At 41.5% G+C, this 20,749-nt stretch overlaps 1 protein-coding gene across 2 annotated transcripts in view; it reads left to right on the forward strand.

The window, feature by feature from the left end:
* The window catches only part of DOCK8 (dedicator of cytokinesis 8), a 206,102-nt gene that overhangs the window by 154,815 nt on the left and 30,538 nt on the right, over nucleotides 1-20,749 (forward strand). For both annotated transcript variants that reach the window (XM_046664172.1, XM_046664173.1), the window contains 9 exons: nucleotides 776-915; nucleotides 6,385-6,554; nucleotides 9,857-10,002; nucleotides 11,915-12,097; nucleotides 12,461-12,593; nucleotides 13,568-13,655; nucleotides 17,223-17,319; nucleotides 18,681-18,815; nucleotides 19,967-20,119. In XM_046664172.1, the coding sequence (XP_046520128.1) occupies nucleotides 776-915; nucleotides 6,385-6,554; nucleotides 9,857-10,002; nucleotides 11,915-12,097; nucleotides 12,461-12,593; nucleotides 13,568-13,655; nucleotides 17,223-17,319; nucleotides 18,681-18,815; nucleotides 19,967-20,119 (1,245 nt within the window). The remainder of the gene's footprint in view (nucleotides 1-775; nucleotides 916-6,384; nucleotides 6,555-9,856; nucleotides 10,003-11,914; nucleotides 12,098-12,460; nucleotides 12,594-13,567; nucleotides 13,656-17,222; nucleotides 17,320-18,680; nucleotides 18,816-19,966; nucleotides 20,120-20,749) is intronic.

The following is a 20,749-nucleotide window of genomic DNA, read 5'->3' on the forward strand; positions in this document are numbered from 1 at the left end:
TCATGCCAGATGACATGATCCAGATGTGAGCTACATGACCGTCTTCTTGTGAACTGGGGAAGATCTGACTGACAAGGGGCAATTCCAAATATGCTAACTCTGCCCCACGTCCTCTCCCACATCTCCCTTCCAACTGCCCCAGAGAGTTAGCAACCCAGGGGCCAGGCCCAGCCTGCCCAAACCATAAAGGGTTTCCAGAGACACTGTAGATTCTCTTAGGGAAATATAAAGTGTGCCCCCAAGATAAGAGCACAGGAATTTCCTAGGGCTAGTAAACCTGACACTTCCCTGCCTGACACCACTTCTAGTTCCAGGCCAGCAAAATTCAGAGAATGTGCATAAGCCACACACAGAAGTGTAGCTAAGTACACAGGGGCCTCAGATAAAGGGGGCAGATTGTTATGGAGGCATTTCTGCTCACGGCCACACCATTGGATTCAGTTCCTGTTTCCTTATATTCAAATGTTAGCCTAGGATTGTAATCTTCAACTTTTGATTTGGGGTGGGGAAGGGAGCGGTATTCATTTATGACAGAGCCTGAGTGCTTTATTTTCATCTTTCCCAACTGGCAGCCCTCCATCTGTGGGAATGGGAAAGCCAAGTGAACACTCGATACCTCAGTTTCCTCATCTGTCATGTGGAGATACCAGTGGTACCTGCCTCACTGGGTAGTGCTCACAAAGCCCAGCCGTAGCATGTGCTCAATAAATACTAGCCATCATGATTTTAATTCTAGTTCTTGATACTCATAGAACTGCTCCTTCCATTTCTGTAGAACTCAAGCTCCTGCTCCAGTTTCCAGGACCAGAAGATTGCCAGCATGTTCGATCTGACTCCAGAGTACCGCCAGCAGCACTTTCTCACTGGCCTTCTCTTTACTGAACTGGCTGCTGCCTTGGATGCTGAAGGGGAAGGGTATGTTTCTGACATTTAAAATGGAGTATGAAGCAAAAAAACAAAGATGCTCCTTACTAAAGATTGCAGTCTGACCTCTTGTGCTTGGTGAAATACTCTTTCACTAGTTCCAAAGAGTGGATGCATCTGTGTTTTGAAAAAATGGTACCAACAGGAAGGTGGAAAGGCATGTGGGAAGGAGAGAAAGCATAAAATGGCTTTTTTGAGCCACTTATTCACTGAGAAGAATTTGCCAATGCTAGTAAAGCAGGCTTCCCAGGGATGCTTTGATTAGTAAACTCCTCAGGAACAAAGCAATTTTAACACATGCCCCTGGGTAATAATCTGTGTGCACACAGAGGCAGCAGCAAGATGCCACTTGGCTCAATGCTGACAAAGGAAGTGGCTGCTGATGAGAGGGCAGTTGGACTATGTCCAGGTTGGGTTTCTTGCAAAGAGACCATCCCAGACTAAGAGAGATGCCACAGGTCCAGGACTTATAAATCCTTTCACCTCTTATAAACCCGATCATCCAGGGGCATGTGGCAGTATCTAGCCTTGAAGTCAACAGACAGGGAGGGTGGCAGACTACCCCCTTCTTCTTTCTTTCTCTCCCCATGCTCCATGAGCCATAGGATCAGAAAACCATTGCCTACCTGATTGGACAGAAGGAGACAATGCCTTCCAAAATATTATACATTCCATTCGGCAATTACTGAATGCCCACCATGGGGCAGACACAGTTGAGTGTTGGAGTATATCAGAGATAGTGCATAAAACAGACAAAATGCCCTCCCTCATAGAGCTCACCATTCAGGGACTCAGATCCCAAGATCATTAGGAGTGGGAAATAATTTAGGTTCATCCCTTTGGTGTTCAAATTAGGCTTGCAGAATTGAAGTTGCCCCAAGTTACGTAGCAGAACCAAATCCAGAGTCTGGTCTCCTGAGTCCCTCGCTAGGTCCCACTCTCCACACCAGAAATTCTGCCTGCCTGGGGACTATGCCTATAACTCATACAGTCTTTTCTTCCTCTGCTAAAGAAGTTTCTGGAATAAAGTACACTGGTTAATGGCAGCGTTTCTGTATGTTACAGATTTTTGTCTAATTGGAAGTTCTCAATTCTCTCAAAGTGCTTATAACTTAGTGAAGGAAACAGGACATCCATGCAGGAAACAATTATAGGAGCACATCCGAGTTTGCGTAACTGCACTGACAAATGTACTCTAAGCACTTTGCCCATACTGATCTTGCCTAAGTGAATGCGTGTCTCTGTCACCTAGAAGGGCAGTGTGGAAATCTCATGTTCTTAGCTCTAAGTTCTGCCTCCTTCCAGAAATTCAGGTTCTAAGTGTATCCTTAGAGAGCTTCATTTTCCAAGGCTTCCATTTCGTCTTCTTCTCTCAACCCTAACTAAACTCCTCTCAGTTTTCTCAGCAGAACTTTCTACCCTATAACTAACATAAATTTCCAAAGCAACACCAAGTGCCCTGAGTCATATGCTGAGAAGGAGATTTGAGCACCTAGAAAATTGCCTTCATCTGCAAACACACACTTTTTCTTGATTGTCCTTTAATAGCACTGCTTTAAGTGATGTCTGAAAGTACTCTTTGGTATTTACATTAGCAGTAGTTTCTACTTTCCATTTCCTTCTAGTGAGATGTCTAAGGAAACAGCCCAGACATCTGTTTTGATTTCTTGTTAAAATTGTTCACATAATTTTACTAGCAACAGAGTAGAGTATGTTCAGATGTCATCATGTAATTATGTTCAATCAGATAGATACACTCTTCAAACACACACACCCTTGGTACCTTCTCTACCCCCCAGACGGTAACTAATTAAGAGTGTCATTCCTTTGGCAACGCAATAATCCCTGATTGCTGAGTTGTCAGTTATTCTCCTGGGAAGTCATTAGAAATACTGTCACAGACTTTACCATGTGGGCTAAAACCTCAGAAAAATCTTATGCTTTAACAATACTTGCTCTGGATCAATACTTCCTTTTCTGCCAAGACAATTTATAGACTCACCAACACCTGCGCATCTGTGGTGCAAGGGCCAGTGGGACACATCTCAGTACCTGGACCCGTGCAAGGAACCATGGCTCCAGTTTCTCATGGATCTCCCTAGAACCGCCCTGACCTCGAGGTGTCCACAAATGTCCACATATCATTAAATCCATAGTGTTCTACAAGCATGTGGGAATTATCTAGCATCTTTGTGTTACACTACCAAATATTTAAAGAATGAATTCCTATCCTACACACACTCTTCCCATAAATACAAGAAGAGATAACACTTCTCAGCTTATTCTGTGTGGCCGGCATTACCGAAAGCAGATAAAGACATCACAAGAAAGCTGCAGACCAATATGAATATAGAAGTAAATATTCTCAACAAAATACTGGCAAACTGAATCCAACGATATACAAAAAGGATTTATCATAGCTAAATAGGATTTATCACAGGAATGCAAGATTGGTTTAACATCTGAAAATCAATTGATGTAATACACTATACAAATAGAATACAAGACAAAACTCGCTCACAGTCATCTCAATAGATGAAGAAAAAGCATTGGACAGAATTCAATACCCCTTCCTGTTAAAAACACTCAGCACATCCTATAGGAATATAAGAGAATTTCCTCAATCTAATAAAGGGCATCTATGAAAAACCCACAGCTAACATCATATTTATTAGTGAAAGACTGAATGTTTTCCTTCTAAGATCAGGAACAAGACAAGAATGGCCTCTCTTGCTACTTCCTTTTTTTTGAGGAAGATTAGCCCTGAGCTAAAATCTGCCACCAATCCTCCTCTTTTTGCTGAGGAAGACTGGCCCTGAGCTAGCATCCGTGCCCATCTTCCTCTACTTTATATGTGGGACGCCTGCCACAGTATGGCTTGCCAAGCAGTGCCACATCCGCACCCAGGACCCAAACCAGCAAACCCCAGGCCGCCGAAGCGGAATGTGCAAACTTAACCACTGCGCCACCAGGTTGGCCCCACTCTTGCTACTTCTATTCAACCCTGTAGTGGAAGTTCTACCCAGGGCAATTAGGTGAGAAAATGAAATGAAAGTCATCCCTATTGGAAAGGAAGAAGTAAAACTATCTCTATTCACAGATGATATGATTTGTTTATAGAAAATCGTAAGGAACCCAGTAAAAAACTATTAAAGGTAATAAATGAGTGCAGCAAGGGTGCAGGGCACAAAATCAATATACAAAAATCAATTATATTTCTATACACTTGCAATGAACAATCTGAAATGAAATTATGGAAACAATTCCATTTGAAGTAGCATCAAAAAGAATAAAATTCTTAGGAATAAATTTAACAAAATAAGTTCTAGACTTGTACACTGAAAGCTGTAAAACACTTTAGACAGAAACAAAGAGATCTAAATAAATGGAGAGGCATAACATATTCATGGATCAGAAGATTTAATATTGTTAAGATGGCAATACCCCCTGAGTTGATCCACAAGTTCAATGCAATTCCTCTAAAAATTCCAGCTGGCTTCTTTACAGAAATTGACAAACTCATCCTGAAATTCATGTGGAAATTCAAAAGACCCATTATAGCCAAAACAAACTTGAAAAAGAACAAAATCAGAGGACTCACATTTCCCAATTTCAAAACTTACTACAAAGCAAAAGTAGTCAAGGCTACGTGGTTCTGACATGAAGATGAATGACATCTATAGTATATTGATCAATGAAATTGAATTAAGAGTCCAGAAATAAATCCTCACATTGATAGTCACTTGGCTTTTGACAAGAGTGGCGAAACAATTCAATGGGAAAAAAAATGTTTTCAAAAAATGATACTGGGATAACTGGATATCCACATTCAGGAGAATGAAGTTGGACCCTATCTCACACCATATACGAAAGTTAACTCAAAATGGATCACAACCCTAAAAGTAAATGCTAAAACTATAAAACTCAGAAGAAATCATAGGGATAATCTTAATGAAATTGGACTAGGCAATGGTTTCTCAGATCTGACAGCAAAAGTACAAGCAACAAAGAAAAAAATAGATATTAGATTTCATTAAAATTACAACTTCTGTGATTTATAGGACATCATCAAGAAAGTGAAAAGACAATATACAGGATGGGAGAAATATTTGCAAATCATAGATCTAATAAGGGATTTGTATCTAGAATATACTTTTAAATCTTACAACTTAATAATAAAAGGACAAATACCCCAATTTTTTAAAGGGAAAAGGATTAGAATAGACATTTCTCCAAAGAATATATGACCAATAAACACATGTAAAGATATTCAACGTCATTAGCCATTAGGGAAATGCATATCAAAACCAGTTAAGGGCGGCCCCATGGCTGAGTGGTTAAGATTGTGTGCTCTGCTTCAACAGCCCAGGGGTTCACAGGTTTGGATCCTGGGTGTGGACATGGCACCGCTCATCAGGCCATGCTGAGGTGGCTCCCACATAGCACAATCAGATGGACCTACAATTAGAATATACAATAATGTACAGGGGGGCTTTGGGGAGAAGAAGAAGAAAAGCTGGTTAAATACCGTCTGTCTTAGTTCCTTTGGACTGCAATAACAAAAGTACCATAGACTGGGTGCTTATAAACAACAGAAATTTATTTGGCACAGTTCTGGTGGCTGGGAAGTTCAAGATCAAAGCACTGGCAGATTCTGTGTCTGGTGAGGACCCACCAGTTCATAGATGGCCATCTTCCCTCGGTGTCCTCACATGGCAGAAGGGGGCAAGGGAGCTCTCTGGGGTCTCTTCTATAAGGGCACTAATCTCGTTCATGAAGGCTCTTCCCTCATGACCTAATCCCCTCCGAGGCCTCACCTCCAAACACCAGCATTTTGGGGATTAGGTTTCAACCTATGAATTTGGGAAGGACACATTCAGTCCGTCGCACCTTCATACCCACTAGGATTGCTATAATAAAAAAGACTGATAATAACAAGTGTTGACAAAGAGAAAATGGAACCTTCATCCACTGCTGGTGGGAATGTAAAATGGTGTTGCCACTGCTGAAAACAGTTTGGTGGTTCCTCGAAAGGTTAAACATAGAGTTACCATATGATCCAGGAATTCTACTCTGAAGTATCTACGCAAGAGAAATAAAACTTATATGCACCTAAATACGTGTACATGAATATTTATATCAGCAGTCATAATTTTTAATAGGCAAAAATTGGAAACAATCCAAATGTCCACTAATTGATGACTGGATAAATAAAATGTGATATATTCATACAGTGCAATATTGTTCAACAATGAAAAGGAATGAAGCACCCATGCTACAAGGTGATGAACTTTAAAACATGCTAACAGCAGCCCCACGACTAGGACACAGGCAATGTCTCTGGATTCTACGGACTTCTACCCTGTTTTGCTTGGTTTTCCTATTGTCACCCATTGTTTACGAGCATTCTGGTCAATCTCCCTTCACCATAACCTCTAGCTTTCTGTGTTGTGCCAACAGGATCAGCAAAGTGCAAAGGAAAGCTGTCAGTGCCATCCACAGCCTGCTAAGTTCTCACGACCTGGACCCGCGTTGTGTCAAACCAGAGGTGAAGGTCAAAATTGCTGCCCTTTACCTGCCATTGGTTGGCATCATTTTGGATGCTTTGCCGCAGCTCTATGACTTTACAGGTAATGATGCCTTCTGTTTCCTTCTTTGGATTGATGGGGACCCCTGCCAAATGCCCCACTGGAATAAGGTTTGTCCTTAGCTCTGGGCTGCCACGCCTGTGTGAGCAATTCTCCACGCCAGTGCTTTCTAGACCTGTTTAACATAGGCCCAAATCGGTATTTTTTTAAAGAGGCACATGACCCTGTGTATGTTTTTTATTTGGAAATTGTTTGTTTGTTCATTCATTCACTGGTCTGCTGGTGTACAATGAACTTTGTAAACCATACACCACGCAAGGTGAAATAATAACAGAATTTCTCTCTTTAGAGATTGCTGCTCTAATGCCTTGAAATAAAAGTGGTCTTTTCTTTTATGAATGGTTAAGCAAAGAGGCAGACTCAAATGAACCTATACAATCGTTCCATGCCAAAAAATATCATGGCGTCTTTCAGGATTAGGAAATTCTGCCATGGCAGATGAATTTTGCCTTTGGCACTAAGCCTGGTTCTAAGGTTGGAAGTCAGCATCTCCCACTTAGCAGCAAGAGGAAGGAATACCTTGTCTGAAAGGGGATGGCGCACCTCCTGAGTTTATTTGCGTATTATGGTGTGAATTAGGGGATGTAGACAAATGAAACTACCTGAACCTGAGAAAAACAATCCCATCCGCCTACCTCCTCCCAAAACACACACATGAAAGATTCCGATCGCTTCAGAGTAGTTCTTGCTTTTCCCTCAACTCAAGGGGAGTTCTTAGAAATTACCATGCCACTCTCTTGACTGATGCCGGATGCTGAGGGCTGCTTGCCTGAGCCCAGCATCCTTGCAGGCAGTCATCCTCAAAATCTTGGACCTATCCAGGTTTTCCTGCTACTCCAAATGCAGAGTTGCACATGTGACTACGTTACCATTGTGGTGACAATTTTTAGCTCATAAAAATGAGCCCCCCAAAATAGGCAAGGAAATTAAAGAAGGAAGCTTGGACACAGGGGTGAGTGGGCTGCACAGTGAGATGCACAGAGCTTCCTCCGGTAGTGCCCGACTGGAGGGCAAATTGAGAACAGAGTTGTCTTCAAAATTTAAAGATGTATTTCATAGCGTGGCAGGTGACTTGCAGGCCATGTTTAGAATCTTCACCTGGAAGTTTCTAGAAAGTTTCATTCGAAGACCTATGACTTGTTTGTTCCCCAAGCAGGATACCACCTTAGCACACATTCTCCAAAGCTTCCCTGTTGATTAGAAATTTTCCAAATCAACCACTTTGGATCAGAACCTTTCAGCACTTGGTCTTTGAGCCTTTTAAATCTCAGTGGTTTCTTTCCGTATGCGATGAACTTTATGGCCATGATGTAGCTGACAAGTGGGAAGACAGTTAAAGTATTCTATTATTATAGGTAATATTATTACAGTGCATCTATTACATATGGAATCTTTAGATTGATAAACTAATAAGAATATAGTCTTTAAAAAAAGATACAGCTGAATTTAAATTCCAGCCAATTTATTACTATATGTGACCCTTGAAAAATTCCCCAGCCTTCCAGTGACATCTCTTCCCTTTCCTCAACTGTAAAAATGTGTTAACAATGTCTACATTTTAAGGGTGTGATAAAGATGAAATGAGAGATCACCTAAAAAGCATTTAATGCAGCAAATGTTTATATCCTTCCCCCCTTTTCCTATAACCATGACCCTACGCATATTTAGGGGAAGTAAGAATGCATCCTCAAATTAATCCTGATAATGATATCATTGTATAATTTCTATGTGCTATTCATTTTACCATTTGTTTCAAAATCCAGTTTCCTTAAAAAGCAATGGTAAATTATTATTTTAAAAAATTGAGTTCTCAAAAAATATTGAGTTCTCTTTTCAGAATTTTGGTAGATAAAAATACTGTTCACATTCTAATTTTTCTGAGAAATTGAAGGTCCAAATACTTAAAATGTTGACAGGTCTAACAAAATAGGAGTTTTTAATTAACCAGTTGCAAATGTTTTAACACACTTTTCTAAGAACTGCTTAAACAAATACTCTTTCTGTGTGTGTAATTGGTGGTATTCTTAAAAACCAACCTTTTAAATGGTGGGTGCTTTTTTGTTTGCATCCATCTAGAGCTGTGTATAGATATAGATATCTCTATATTACATAGATACAGTAAACGAACATTCATCCCAAACATTTGAAATTTAATAAATTATTGCTGAATTTGTGATAATAGCTTATTATTCAATAAAGTACCTGTTTAAATCTGTAATTATAGGTTCATTTCTATTTGGTCATTATTTAAAATATATGAATAAATCTTTTAAATATTACAAGTAACAGGAAAGTGTTATGAAAGCTTTGAAAATTTTTATTTTTATAATTTGAAAAATTAGTTTTTGCCTAATCTTGTGCTGGACATTTTGGCTTTTTTATTGGCCAGCCTGCATTTTCCTATGGATGGTAGCAGATAATGCTAAACATTTGTCAGGTTTAAAATTACTGTGCTGACTTAGTGACTAATAAATACCAGTCATACATTGGGTATTGGGTAGGGGACATAGAGAAACACTACCTTTGGCTTGACATCACCAAAGGTTTTTTTTAAGAATTTTTCTAGAGCAGTTTTGAATTCAAAGTAAAATTGAGGGGAAAATACAGAGATTTCCCATATACTTCCTGTCCCTACACGTGCATAGCCTCCCCTATTATCAGCTTCCCCCACCAGAGAAGTACATTTGTTATAGTTGCTGAACCTACACTGACACAATGTAGTCACCCAAAGTCCATAGTTTACTTTAGGGTTCACTCTTGGTGTTGTATATTCTAAGGGTTTGGGCAAATGTATAATATGTATCCATCAGTGTAGTATCATACAGAGTAGTTTCTCTGCCCTAAAATTCCTCATTTCTCTGCCTCTTGATCCCTTTCTCCCCACTAACCCCTAGCAACTACTGAATTTTTTACTGTCTCTGTAGTTTTCCCTTTTCCAGAATATCATATAGTTGGAATCCTACAGTACGGAGCCTTTTTAGATTGGCTTCTTTCATTTAGTAATATGCATTCAAGTTTCCTTCATGTTTTTTCATGGCTTGATAGCCCATTTCTTTTTAGAACTGAATAATATTCCATTGTCTAGATGTACCACAGTTTATGTATCCATTCATCTACTGAAGGACATCTTGGTTGCTTCCAAGTTTTGGCAGTTATGAATAAAGCTGCTATAAACATCTGTGTGCAGATTTTTCTGTAGACCTAAGTATTCAGCTCCTGTGGGTAAATACCAAGGAGCAAGACTGCTGGATCATATAGTAAGACCAATGATGTTTTTATTGCAGCTGCAGATGCCCGTAGTGGAAAAAATCGCTCCAATGGCTCAGATGAAGAACAAGAAGGGACCAGTGCCATTAACCAGAATGTGGCACTGGCCATAGCTGGGAATAATTTTAATTTGAAGACGAGTGGAACAATGCTATCTTCCTTGGTATGTTGGTGCACATTTCTGTGGTTTATTTTTTGTTTTGTGTCTTTTCCCATCATCTTCTGATGGGCTCATTCTTACATTCGCCCAGAACCCAGCATCATAGAGCAGGCAGTGAGATTTCTGCCTCCTTGCTCGACGCTGGAAGAAATCGTTGTGGGGCTGGCAACTGTGGAGGGAAATGGCACATGAGGCGGCACACAGTCAAACAGAGTCTGGCAACCGCAAATTGAGTTCAGGCAATCTCAGTAGTGCCAAGTTCAAGGCTCAGAAAACCAGGAAAGAGGGGAAAATCTGAGACCACTGCAAAGGAGGTCAAACCAAGGCTCCCTCAGGTGGAAGGCTTGAGCTATGTTTGTTCTCTGTGTTCATCATTCCTACTGTGTCTGCCTCCAGAAAACGATTGAAGGGGGCCAGTCGCTTGGTAGAGCCCTTCTTAAGCAAAAGACTTCAGCCTTTCTAGGTCCCCAGGGGGCCTAAGCAGAGTTGTTTGTCTCTGTCCTTCTGCACAGACTCTGTGGGCTTAAGGGGGCGTCCTCCAGGAGTACAACCTCTGATTCATCTGAGGTGGATCTGTCTCTGTTCCTCAATGAGCTCTGGCTGTCCCTTTGTCAAGACCGCGCTACATCCTCCAGCTTAATTTAACTTGGCATTTCAGTGTAGGGTATAGATCTGCAGAGAACTCAGTTCTCTCCTGGGAAGGCAGCATCTAGACCTAACTCATCTTTACTGGAAAACTTTCTCCTCTTCCCTCCGGCACTTAGTAACCCCCATTCCCCAGCACACCCTCATGCAAGTTGGAGAGCAAGGAGGTAAGAAAGAGAAAAGACACTTGAGATTTGACATCACTCATCCTATAGTTTGATCAATATTGTGTTTTATGACCTCCTCCCCTTTCCAATATCCATCTTACCAAAGTTAGGGGCTTGAGGCAGGGGGTGTCTTTTCCATGGTTATTTGCCTCTACTGGAGACACTCAGATTCCCAAAGTTCACCCATTGAAGGGGATTCTCTGTGAAGTTATAGTACACCTAAAGATTTCATTTCTCCTCGTCACCCTACTCAGAAAAACCAAAGTTAGAGTAACTTCATAAGCCCTCTCATTCCCATCCAAAAGTAGCAGTCCCTTCCCACACTCACGACTACCTCGCTGCGGTTTCCCCGCTGCATTCCATTGGATATTAGCTGCGCCACGTGAATCAAGGGTGCAGCCACATATTGTTCTTTGGGTTGATTTGATGAGTAACACAAAGTGTGCTCAGCCCTCTAAAATGAACACTCATGGCCAAAGAATTAAAGCAAGTAACCCGAGCCCCACGCCCTCCACCCTAGGAAAAGATAAATTGTCGTTAAAGGCCCGTTACAGAGGACTCCGCAAAACTATGGATTTGATTAATATGTTGAGCAGCTCATGACCCTTATATTAGACTTCGGACTCTGTGACCAAGAAGCTAAATCTTGAACAGTTAGGGTATTTCTGGAACCCAGCCAGGCTAGTCTTGGGCTATAAGTCCAACCCTTCAGTGTCCAGCTCGAAGGAGAAATACTTGGAGATCTTAATTAGCAGCCTGGAAGGGCCTCTGTATCATTGGAGATTGGGGGGGGGGGGGGGGGGCAGGGTCAAGGTCCAGAGTGGACCACCAGACCACACTACTCCTGAGACAGAGGGCGCCTACAGTTACCTGGCGGAAAGCCTGGTTCAAATACTGCTCCAGGTGAGCCCCTTTGCTGAGCAGCCCAGCTCAAAGAACACGGCCTCCCCTGCTCAGGAAAGGGAGAGATCCTGGACATAGTTCCCCAGCTAAGGAAGCAGTACAGTTACTGTGTTCTAAGAGATTAGCACCCCTTAAGCTTTTGGTGTTTCTGCTGCTCAGCTTCTTCCCCCGTGTCCATCTCCCAACCCACCTCTTTCCAGCCCTACAAGCAGTACAACATGCTGAACGCCGACACCACCCGCAACCTCATGATTTGCTTCCTCTGGATCATGAAAAATGCTGATCAGAGCCTCATTAGGAAGTGGATTGCCGACCTGCCATCGATGCAACTGAATAGGATTTTAGATCTCCTTTTCATCTGTGTCTCGTGTTTTGAGTACAAGGTATGTGTGGGGCTGCTCAGCTTTACCCCAGCTCTTATCTCCCAAGTTCAGTCCTGCCTTGTCACTGTTCCCCTGGATTTGGGCAATGGAAGGATCATTAATTTTTCTTATTTCTGTATTAAAATCCATAACCTATTTGCATTATAGATATGATAATTCCACAGGGAAAGCATCTCTGCCTTCCACAGAGAGAACCCTATTCCTGTTAACAGGCTTTCAGCCACAGGAACCCCTAGAACAGCGTCTCCGTGTAGCACATGTCCAAACTGGCTGCTGTCATTGTGGGGCATTCTGTTTTGAGGATTCTCTCCATGGGCAGAGATCTCACCAAACTAAATGTCCTTCTGCCTCTCTCCTGTCCAGGGAAAGCAGAGTTCTGACAAAGTGAGTACCCAGGTCCTGCAGAAGTCGAGGGATGTCAAGGCCAGGCTGGAAGAGGCTTTGCTCCGCGGGGAAGGGGCCAGAGGAGAGATGATGCGGCGCTGCCGGACTCCAGGTGTGTGAGATCGGCCCTTCCCTGCTTTCTGCTGGGGAGTTTTGTACCCTTCGTGGGAAGGAATGTCCTCCGACATGCTTTGACACCGTCACTTTCTGAAGACATGACGGTAATAGAGACAGACAGCTTCTAGAATGCTGTGCATGATGTATGTCATCGTAGCCCTGTGCCTCTAAGGGAAAGCTGCTTTCCTGAGATCGCAGGAACCCTGGAAGTGTCCCCAAATGGTGTCTTCTATGTAAAACTTGTTGGTAAAAGGTCACCTTCAATAATGTGAGTCATAGGATGAGACAGAATGGTGTCTCCCTCAAGGCTGAAGCCTCGCTGTGGGACGTGTGACTAGTCTATCTGGAGCAGTCAAGAAACTGGATAGTTCTGGTTCGAAGATCATATCCCCAAATCATTCAGGGCACTGTTAGAATGGAACCAATCCCCCCAATGGTCTCAGAGCATTCCAGTTCTCCAGGGACCCCACCACACCAGGAATGATTTCAAAAAGGCTGCGCTCATCACTGTAGAATAGAGTGAAGCACTCAGCTCCCCTCAGTCTCATTCACTGTGCTCCAAGTCAAACAGAGTGATAGCTCCTTCTATGCAATGGGACTCAACGGCCGGGAACTTGGAGGGAGCTCAGATTCTTCAGTGGTTGTTGGGCACCCTCATTCAACACCTATACTCTCCTTTGCAATAATTCAATGAGAACCCCCGATTTCACCAGAACCCTATGTTCATGAGAAATGTGGTCACCAACACTCCAGAAAGGCAGGGCTTCTTCTAAAGCTCTAGCCTGTCAATCACGGAGCAGGCCAGCTGGGACGTGGTCACGGGCATGTCTCCTACCAGCATCCAGCATGGACTCTAATTAGCCAGAGAAGCGGTGCTGAGTCTCCTCAGTTAGCCTGTTAGGGAACTTCTGGTTATCTTGAAAGGTTTCACGCTAATCAAATTCCTCTCGTGCATTTCTTAACTCCTAGGGAATGACCGATTTCCAGGCCTAAATGAAAATTTGAGATGGAGGAAAGAGCAGACACATTGGCGGCAAGCTAATGAGAAGCTAGATAAGTGAGTAACTCAGCAACTTTGTGCTACTTTTACCTAAAGTCCAAAACTATTTTTCCCAGGCTACTTGTATTACTGAAATAACTACATCCTTCCAAGGGTAAGAAAATGAAACATCATTATCTGTGTAAATTCGGGTCATCCAGGGACCCAGGATAATTAAGGTATAGGGAGTTATGATTTTCAGCTCTGAAACGTTTATCACATTGATAAGCATTTAAAGAAAACTAATATTTAGCAATCTCAGAGAGCTTAACCAAAGTTGCTGATGGGGGGCAGGACAGGGTACCACCTCATCATTTCAATCCATATTTCCACTCCAGGAATGTATACAAAGGTCTGTATTCAGGGATATTTATGTCAACATTACATAAAATTATTTTTTAAAAATTGGAACATTCTAAATGCTTAAGATTAGGCAAATATGTTATGAAATATTAGGTTGGCATTAAAATGTTTTGAAATCATTTCAATGACATGGGAAATGCTTATGATATAATATTAAGTGAACAAAGGCAGGATAGACACTTGGTTTTAGAGTATAATATTAAATCTCTAACTACATATAGTAAATACATTTTTAAAAGACCAGAAGGAAATTTAACAAAAAATTAACCATGGTTTTCTTTGGAGAATACAAGTAATTGATGTTTTCTTCTTTATACTTTGCTGTATTTACTATAATAGATATGTATTATAATGTATATTATTATCATAAAAAAATTCTAGAGAAGTAAAGAAAAATCCTGCTTGGATTGCAACATATGCTATATACGTATTGCTATATATGCAACAATTTGGATATATGAGGGCTAAAACTAAATTGTTTGAAAAGATAGCACGTCTGCTATTCCTCTTGGCAGCAGGTAGCCCACTGAATCTTAGGGTTCACTGAACAAAACATTATATGGCTAAAGACACCCCCCCACACACACGGCCAGATGTAAGTAGGGTGACCCCATGGCGTATAAGGCACTCATCATAAGGGGTGGGCGTGGGGCAGATTTAACTAGCACTGTTGTTTTGTAAGTAAATATAAATTACTGTCTTTGTTGTTAACATAAGAATGAATCTTTCTGGTCCACTTATGGGACTTTTGGGAGTCAAATTTATTTTAAAACATGAAGGAGATAAACATTTTTTTTATAGGTATTACTTCGAAAGCCCAGTTGCTGGTCTTATGGATAATGTGTATTTGCTTTGGGTATTTTATTCTTGCTCTAAGTTCCCTGAACTGATTTATAAGATCTTTGGTTCTGGGAGTCTGTAAGTTCTAGTTCAGGCAATGAATCGCCCCCACCTTCAAAAAAACGTTAAAGAAATGCGAATGTAGTGGGGTGCTACCCAACTGCTCAGATGAGAAGGCCGTCCACTCTGTGCGACTGAAAGAGCTGCACAAAGCGTGCTCTGCCTGGGCATGTACGTCAATGTTTTGGGAAACCGTTCCCTTTGGTTTGCAGAAACAACACAACATGGAGCCTTTCCGTGCAGGCTGACCCGATTCTCTCTAGGTCAGCTCTCAGCCCTGAGCTACACAGGGGCTGCTCACTGTCAGAGCCAAGAGTCACCAATGGAGAGTCTCAAGGGCAATGTTGTTTGTTTTGTTTTGTTTTTTAAGAGAAACCATGGTAAAATTGTGACTGCTCGATTTAGCTACTTGGAAAACTTTTTGTAATTATAATAGAAGTATCTGTCACTTTTTTCTTTCAAATCACTTTTCAATTATTTTGGCTCTGTTTCTTTTAGAGCAGCAATTTCAACCTGGGCTGCACGTTAGAATCACCAGGGGGAGCTTTTTAAAGCGTCCAGGACCCAGATGTACCCCAGACCTATTAATAAAGGGTCTCCAGTGGCGGGACCCAGAAACTGGTATTTGGTAAAACTCCCCAGGTGATTCTGTTATGCAGTCAGATTTGAGAACCACAATTTTAAAGGAGTAGTTAGTAGGCTTTCTAAAAACCAGATTAGTGGTGGTGACGGTTGCACAACAATAGGATGTACTTAATACCACTGACCTGTACACTTAAAAATGGCTAAGACAGTAAATTTTATCTTCTGTATATTTTACCACAATAAAAAAAAAATAGGAAATAAACCAAATTAGGACACTCTAGAGCTGCACTGATCCAGTACAGTAGCCACAGTAGTAATAATAGGGGAAAATACAAACAGGTTTTGAAGACTTAGGACATATAAAAGAATGTAAAATATCTCATTAGTAGTTTTTAGATTGGATTTTGAAGACTCAGTACAAATATAAGAATGTAAACTATCTCAGTAATTTTTATAGTGATTATACCTTGACAATATTTTTTGATATCTCGAGTTAAATAAAATACATAAAAATTAATTTCACCTGTTTCTTTGGTTTTTTTCAGTGAGGCTACTAAAGATAGAAAGAGACATATGTGGCCCCTATTATGTTTTTGTTAGCTAGCATTGCTCCAAATCTAAGCCTACCAGTAAATTAATAAAAAGTAGCTTTTCTATTTCACTTATTTTACACAAATATCAATTGAAGAATGAGAAAAAACGTAGAGCATCTTGGGACCAGAGAAGCTATCCTAAGTGTGAAAACATTTAAAATACAGGGAAGTATTTATTCTGAGCCCTCAGTGGTATGTGAGCAGCGATCATGCCCACATTCTTGGGTGAAGGGAACCCAAGAACAGCTAAGTGGTGAGCCTGGGCCAAAACTGAGCTCTCAGCACGATGCCCCAACCCCTGTGCTAGCATTTGGGCCACTGGGACATCTTGGGAAAGTCAATTCTTCACATTTCCCTTTCCTGGCAACTAAATTTAGATGATATAAAATATCCATTTCCAGCTTCCCTTGGATTTTATGAAAATGGAGGAACTGGTGCATGAAATGATCTGATGCCTTAAAATGATACCTAATAGAGAAGTAGCACCAGACAATTTCGCATTCCCTAGTGGGTAATAACCGGTAGCGTCCAGCAGGATGTTAGGAGGCCTGCCCCACAGGAACGCAACCTTGCTTCCCATTGGAAAAGGACAAAAGGCCCACACTTGACTGTGCAACCCCAAGGCGGTCTTCAGGGAGTCAACAGACTGACTGTTCTCTGACCCAGTTCTGGAACATCACCCTTTCCTAATCCAGCAGCATCACTATTTGCCAAATTCACGTCCCACCGAGTCTCCCTCCCTCCAGCTTGTTGCAGAAGCTTCCCTTGGCTCAGATCTAGAGATAGTTCTCATGCATGAAATGCAGGAATGGCCCTGAGGCTTTACACAGCCATCTGATTGGCTAGCCTAAATGTAACCAATAATTGCTTTTCTACCCATTTTGTTATTTTTATAATTGTCATCATTATTCGTAAGAATGGGGATGAGGATGGCCTGGAGACTTTACCTAGAAAATCTTTTAGCCAGATACTAATCATAAAAAGGCCCCTGCACTCCTTAGTTACCTGTAGCCAGCTGCTTTGTATTCACTTCAAGACTGACTATTCAGACGATTCCTTTATGCCTTTTTCATAGAGTGCCATCATTGGGGTATGGCTAGGTTTGGCATGCACTTTACTTTGACCTCTTTTTTTTGTTTCTTAGAACAAAGGCAGAATTAGATCAAGAAGCCTTAATCAGTGGCAATCTGGCCACGGAAGCAAATTTAATCATCCTGGATATGCAGGAAAACATAATCCAGGTGAGGACAACAAACACCTGATCTATTCAACGTGAATATGTTTATTGGAATTTAATAAAGAATTCTTTATAGAAACTTGTAAAAGAAAGAAACATGATCCCAAAATGACTTTTTTTAAAAAATGAAGTTGGGCAGTTTACTGTTTACAGTAGTGTCTACCTTACAAATTCCAGAGATACCGAACATTCTTCCGGCTTCTTGGACGTGCTGTTCTCTTGGAAAGAGTCAGCTGCTTGACAAGCTGACCATCATAGTTAAATCTGCCTGAGTGTGCACCACATTTACGATGTGGATGGTGGGCTGATAGTTCAGGATCTAGAATAGGGATGGTAGCTGGGGTTTTTTGATGGGTCAACTCTTTAGAATTACGGTTGATGTCTTGTATGGGAGCTAGGATTGTGACTGGACTACGTAAAAAAGAGTGTGTCTGTTTTGGACAGAAATTAGTGGGGGAAAGTCATTTGTACCATGAATTTGCCATCCCTGTTTTAGAAAAGCACAATTCCACTGTGAACTTTGCAGTAATCCAATTCACCATACTAATTTCATCTTCTAAGTGAATGTTTCCAGAAATTCCCTAGGTGATAATGGGTTTTTAATTAACCTGAAAAATGAGTCCTTTCATGTTTCCAATGAGAAATCATTTATTAGAGTAGATCTGGTATTGCTTTTTAGGTCTAGAAGAAGAAATATTTTTGAAACACAGTGGAACCTTAGATATCCGACTTTTAAGTTGTCTAAAGTCAAAGTAATTACTGTACAAAAATAAAGACAAAAAAGTCTGGTATCTTTGATAAGTTAAATATGTGGCATCACATTGATTTATCTTTATACAACACTGCTTTGAGTGCTATGTACTTAACACCCTGAAAATGTATTTGCAGTTTTCCAAGAAAGCTGACATTTATTTGTCATTATTTCTGGTGGTGTTAATCTTGCTGTCTCTGATAAATAAGCTTCTATTTAGAAACATCACTGCCACCAAGCAGCCGCTCTTGGACTGGGAAGCCCACAATTGTGTATTGAAGCCCACAAGGGAAGCTGTGCCTTCTATACAAAGAAAGAACATTCTGCCCAGAATGGGGGAAGGTGTGCCTTATAAGTTAGTTTAGCAGCACGGAATAGGCATAAATCTCAAATCAATGGGGAGTTTTGGACTAAAGTCATCTGGAAATGGGTCCTCAGCTCTCATAGTTGGATGATATGTGTGGTGGCTTATCAATCCCTTAAGATCTTAGACCAAGAGAGATGGGACATCAGCATCACTGTGCCAATTGTCGAAAGTGTCTACTTGGGTCTTCACCTCTCAGTTCCCTAGCACAGCATAGGGAATCAATGATGCTGTTCTTCCATTCCTCCAGGCAACCTCGGCTCTGGACTGTAAAGACAGCCTGCTGGGAGGTGTTCTAAGGGTCCTGGTGAATTCTCTGAGCTGTGATCAGAGCACCACCTACCTGACTCATTGCTTTGCGACACTCCGTGCTCTCATCGCCAAGGTAAACATGGGATGCTTGTTTTCTTACTCTTAATTAAGGGTTAAGATTCTCGTCTAGGTTCACATTTCTCTCTCCAAATGCACCAAAACTTGTAGAGAACTGTATTAAGTGACATCATGATCGGGACCAGCCTGGAGGCACAGCGGTTAAGTGTGCACGTTCCACTTCGGGGGCCCGGGGTTCACTGGTTCGGATCCTGGGTACAGACATAGCACTACGTGGCAAGCCATGCTGTGGTAGGTGTCCCACATATAAAGTAGAGGAAGATGGGCACGGACGTTAGCTCAGGGCCAGTCTTCCTCAGAAAAAAAGAGGAGGATTGGCAGATGTTAGCTTAGGGCTAATCTTCCTCAGGAAAAAAAAAAAAGTGACATCGTGGTCAAGGTCTTAAGTATCCCTGGGAAGAAAGTACATGCATTGCTCTTCTGTGGGAACTCACCGTGGAGAGGAAAAACAGTGGCTCTCACACTTGAAAGGTGGGCTGAACTATAGAAATTTGGAATGGCCACTCACTGGAGACATGAGAGCAAAAATCAATTGAGCAACTTTGCCTTTCACCGTTTTTCTTTCATACCTCATCTGAGTGAGATTAAAGTCCTACACAACTCCCTCTAGTAAGCCTTACAAAATGTCATGTCGTAAAATGCCAGAAGGTTTAGAAATGAATTTCTCGTAGCCTGAAGAATATAGATTTTCCTCAGATAAAATGGTCTCATGCAGATTACTGTCTCCCCCTTTGTTAAACATCTCAGTTGGTGCCTTCTACATGGGATCTTCACGCCGAGAAAGTGGAATTCTTCCGCTCTCCCCTATCAGGATCACTTTCTCTTTCTTACTCACCAGTAATTTCCAGGGAACCCAGTAAACTCAGAATAATTCCTTCAGAGTTGTGACTTTGTCGGTGAATGCAACCTGGCTAACAATGCGGTTAATTATGCAGCCCAGATCTTGGTGGTTCATAATTAAATCTACTCTGTTGCTTCCATCCATCTTCTGACTCAAGTAGCTCATTATCTTTATGAAGCAGTGCATTAACTCTTCTGGGCTTTTTGCTTATCCAAGCAGACATTTACATAATTCAACAGGCATCCCGTCCAGAAAGCGTATGAAAGTGCCAAGTGATGCCTGATGACTCCTTGTGTCTCTCCTAGTTTGGCGACTTGCTGTTTGAGGAGGAAGTGGAGCAATGTGCGGACCTGTGTCAGCGCGTGCTGCACCATTGCAGCAGCAGCATGGACGTCACCCGGAGCCAAGCCTGTGCCACCCTCTACCTCCTCATGAGATTCAGCTTTGGAGCCACCAGTGTAAGAGCTCAGACCAGTTGGGTGACCCAGAATCAACAGAGAAAGTCAATGCAAAGCATTGGTTGAGGAGAAGGTTGCAGCATTGCAGTTTACTTCCTGTCCTGTGTGAAGGGAACAGTTGAGCATGTAGATGGATAGTAGGTTTTGTTTGAATTTGCATCCAAAAGTGAATATCAAGACTGGTGAACGCAGTGGTTTCCATCCACGTTTCAATAAAAAAAATGAATAAATATATGTAGATTAAAAGTTGTCATCTGTGGGAAAAAATACAACAGGCAAGTTAAGAATTCAGAAGGGTTTGTCCTGTTTCTAAATTCTGATTGACTTGTGCTAGAATGGCTGGTGGCAAAGAATTTGAAATAATCAGTCTCATCTAGACCTGAGTTCTAATCGAGGCTTAGAAGCCTTTTGGAGTTCATTTATTGCAGGACAGTCAACCCCTGCTTTAGTTTTTCTAGGCTTTGGTGTGTTCTTTTGGAGTTTACATTTGTGGTCATGTTCATGAGCATGCTCAAGTCGTATTAAAGGCTTAATTGGCCCATGGAAGAAAGACAGGGTCCTCAGAATGTCTCAGGCACAACTATTTAAAAGTTTTTAGGACATTCCTCAGAGGACTTAGGATAGCTATAT

The sequence above is a fragment of the Equus quagga genome, chromosome 6, assembly GCF_021613505.1.
Source record: "Equus quagga isolate Etosha38 chromosome 6, UCLA_HA_Equagga_1.0, whole genome shotgun sequence".
Lineage (NCBI taxonomy): Eukaryota > Metazoa > Chordata > Mammalia > Perissodactyla > Equidae > Equus > Equus quagga.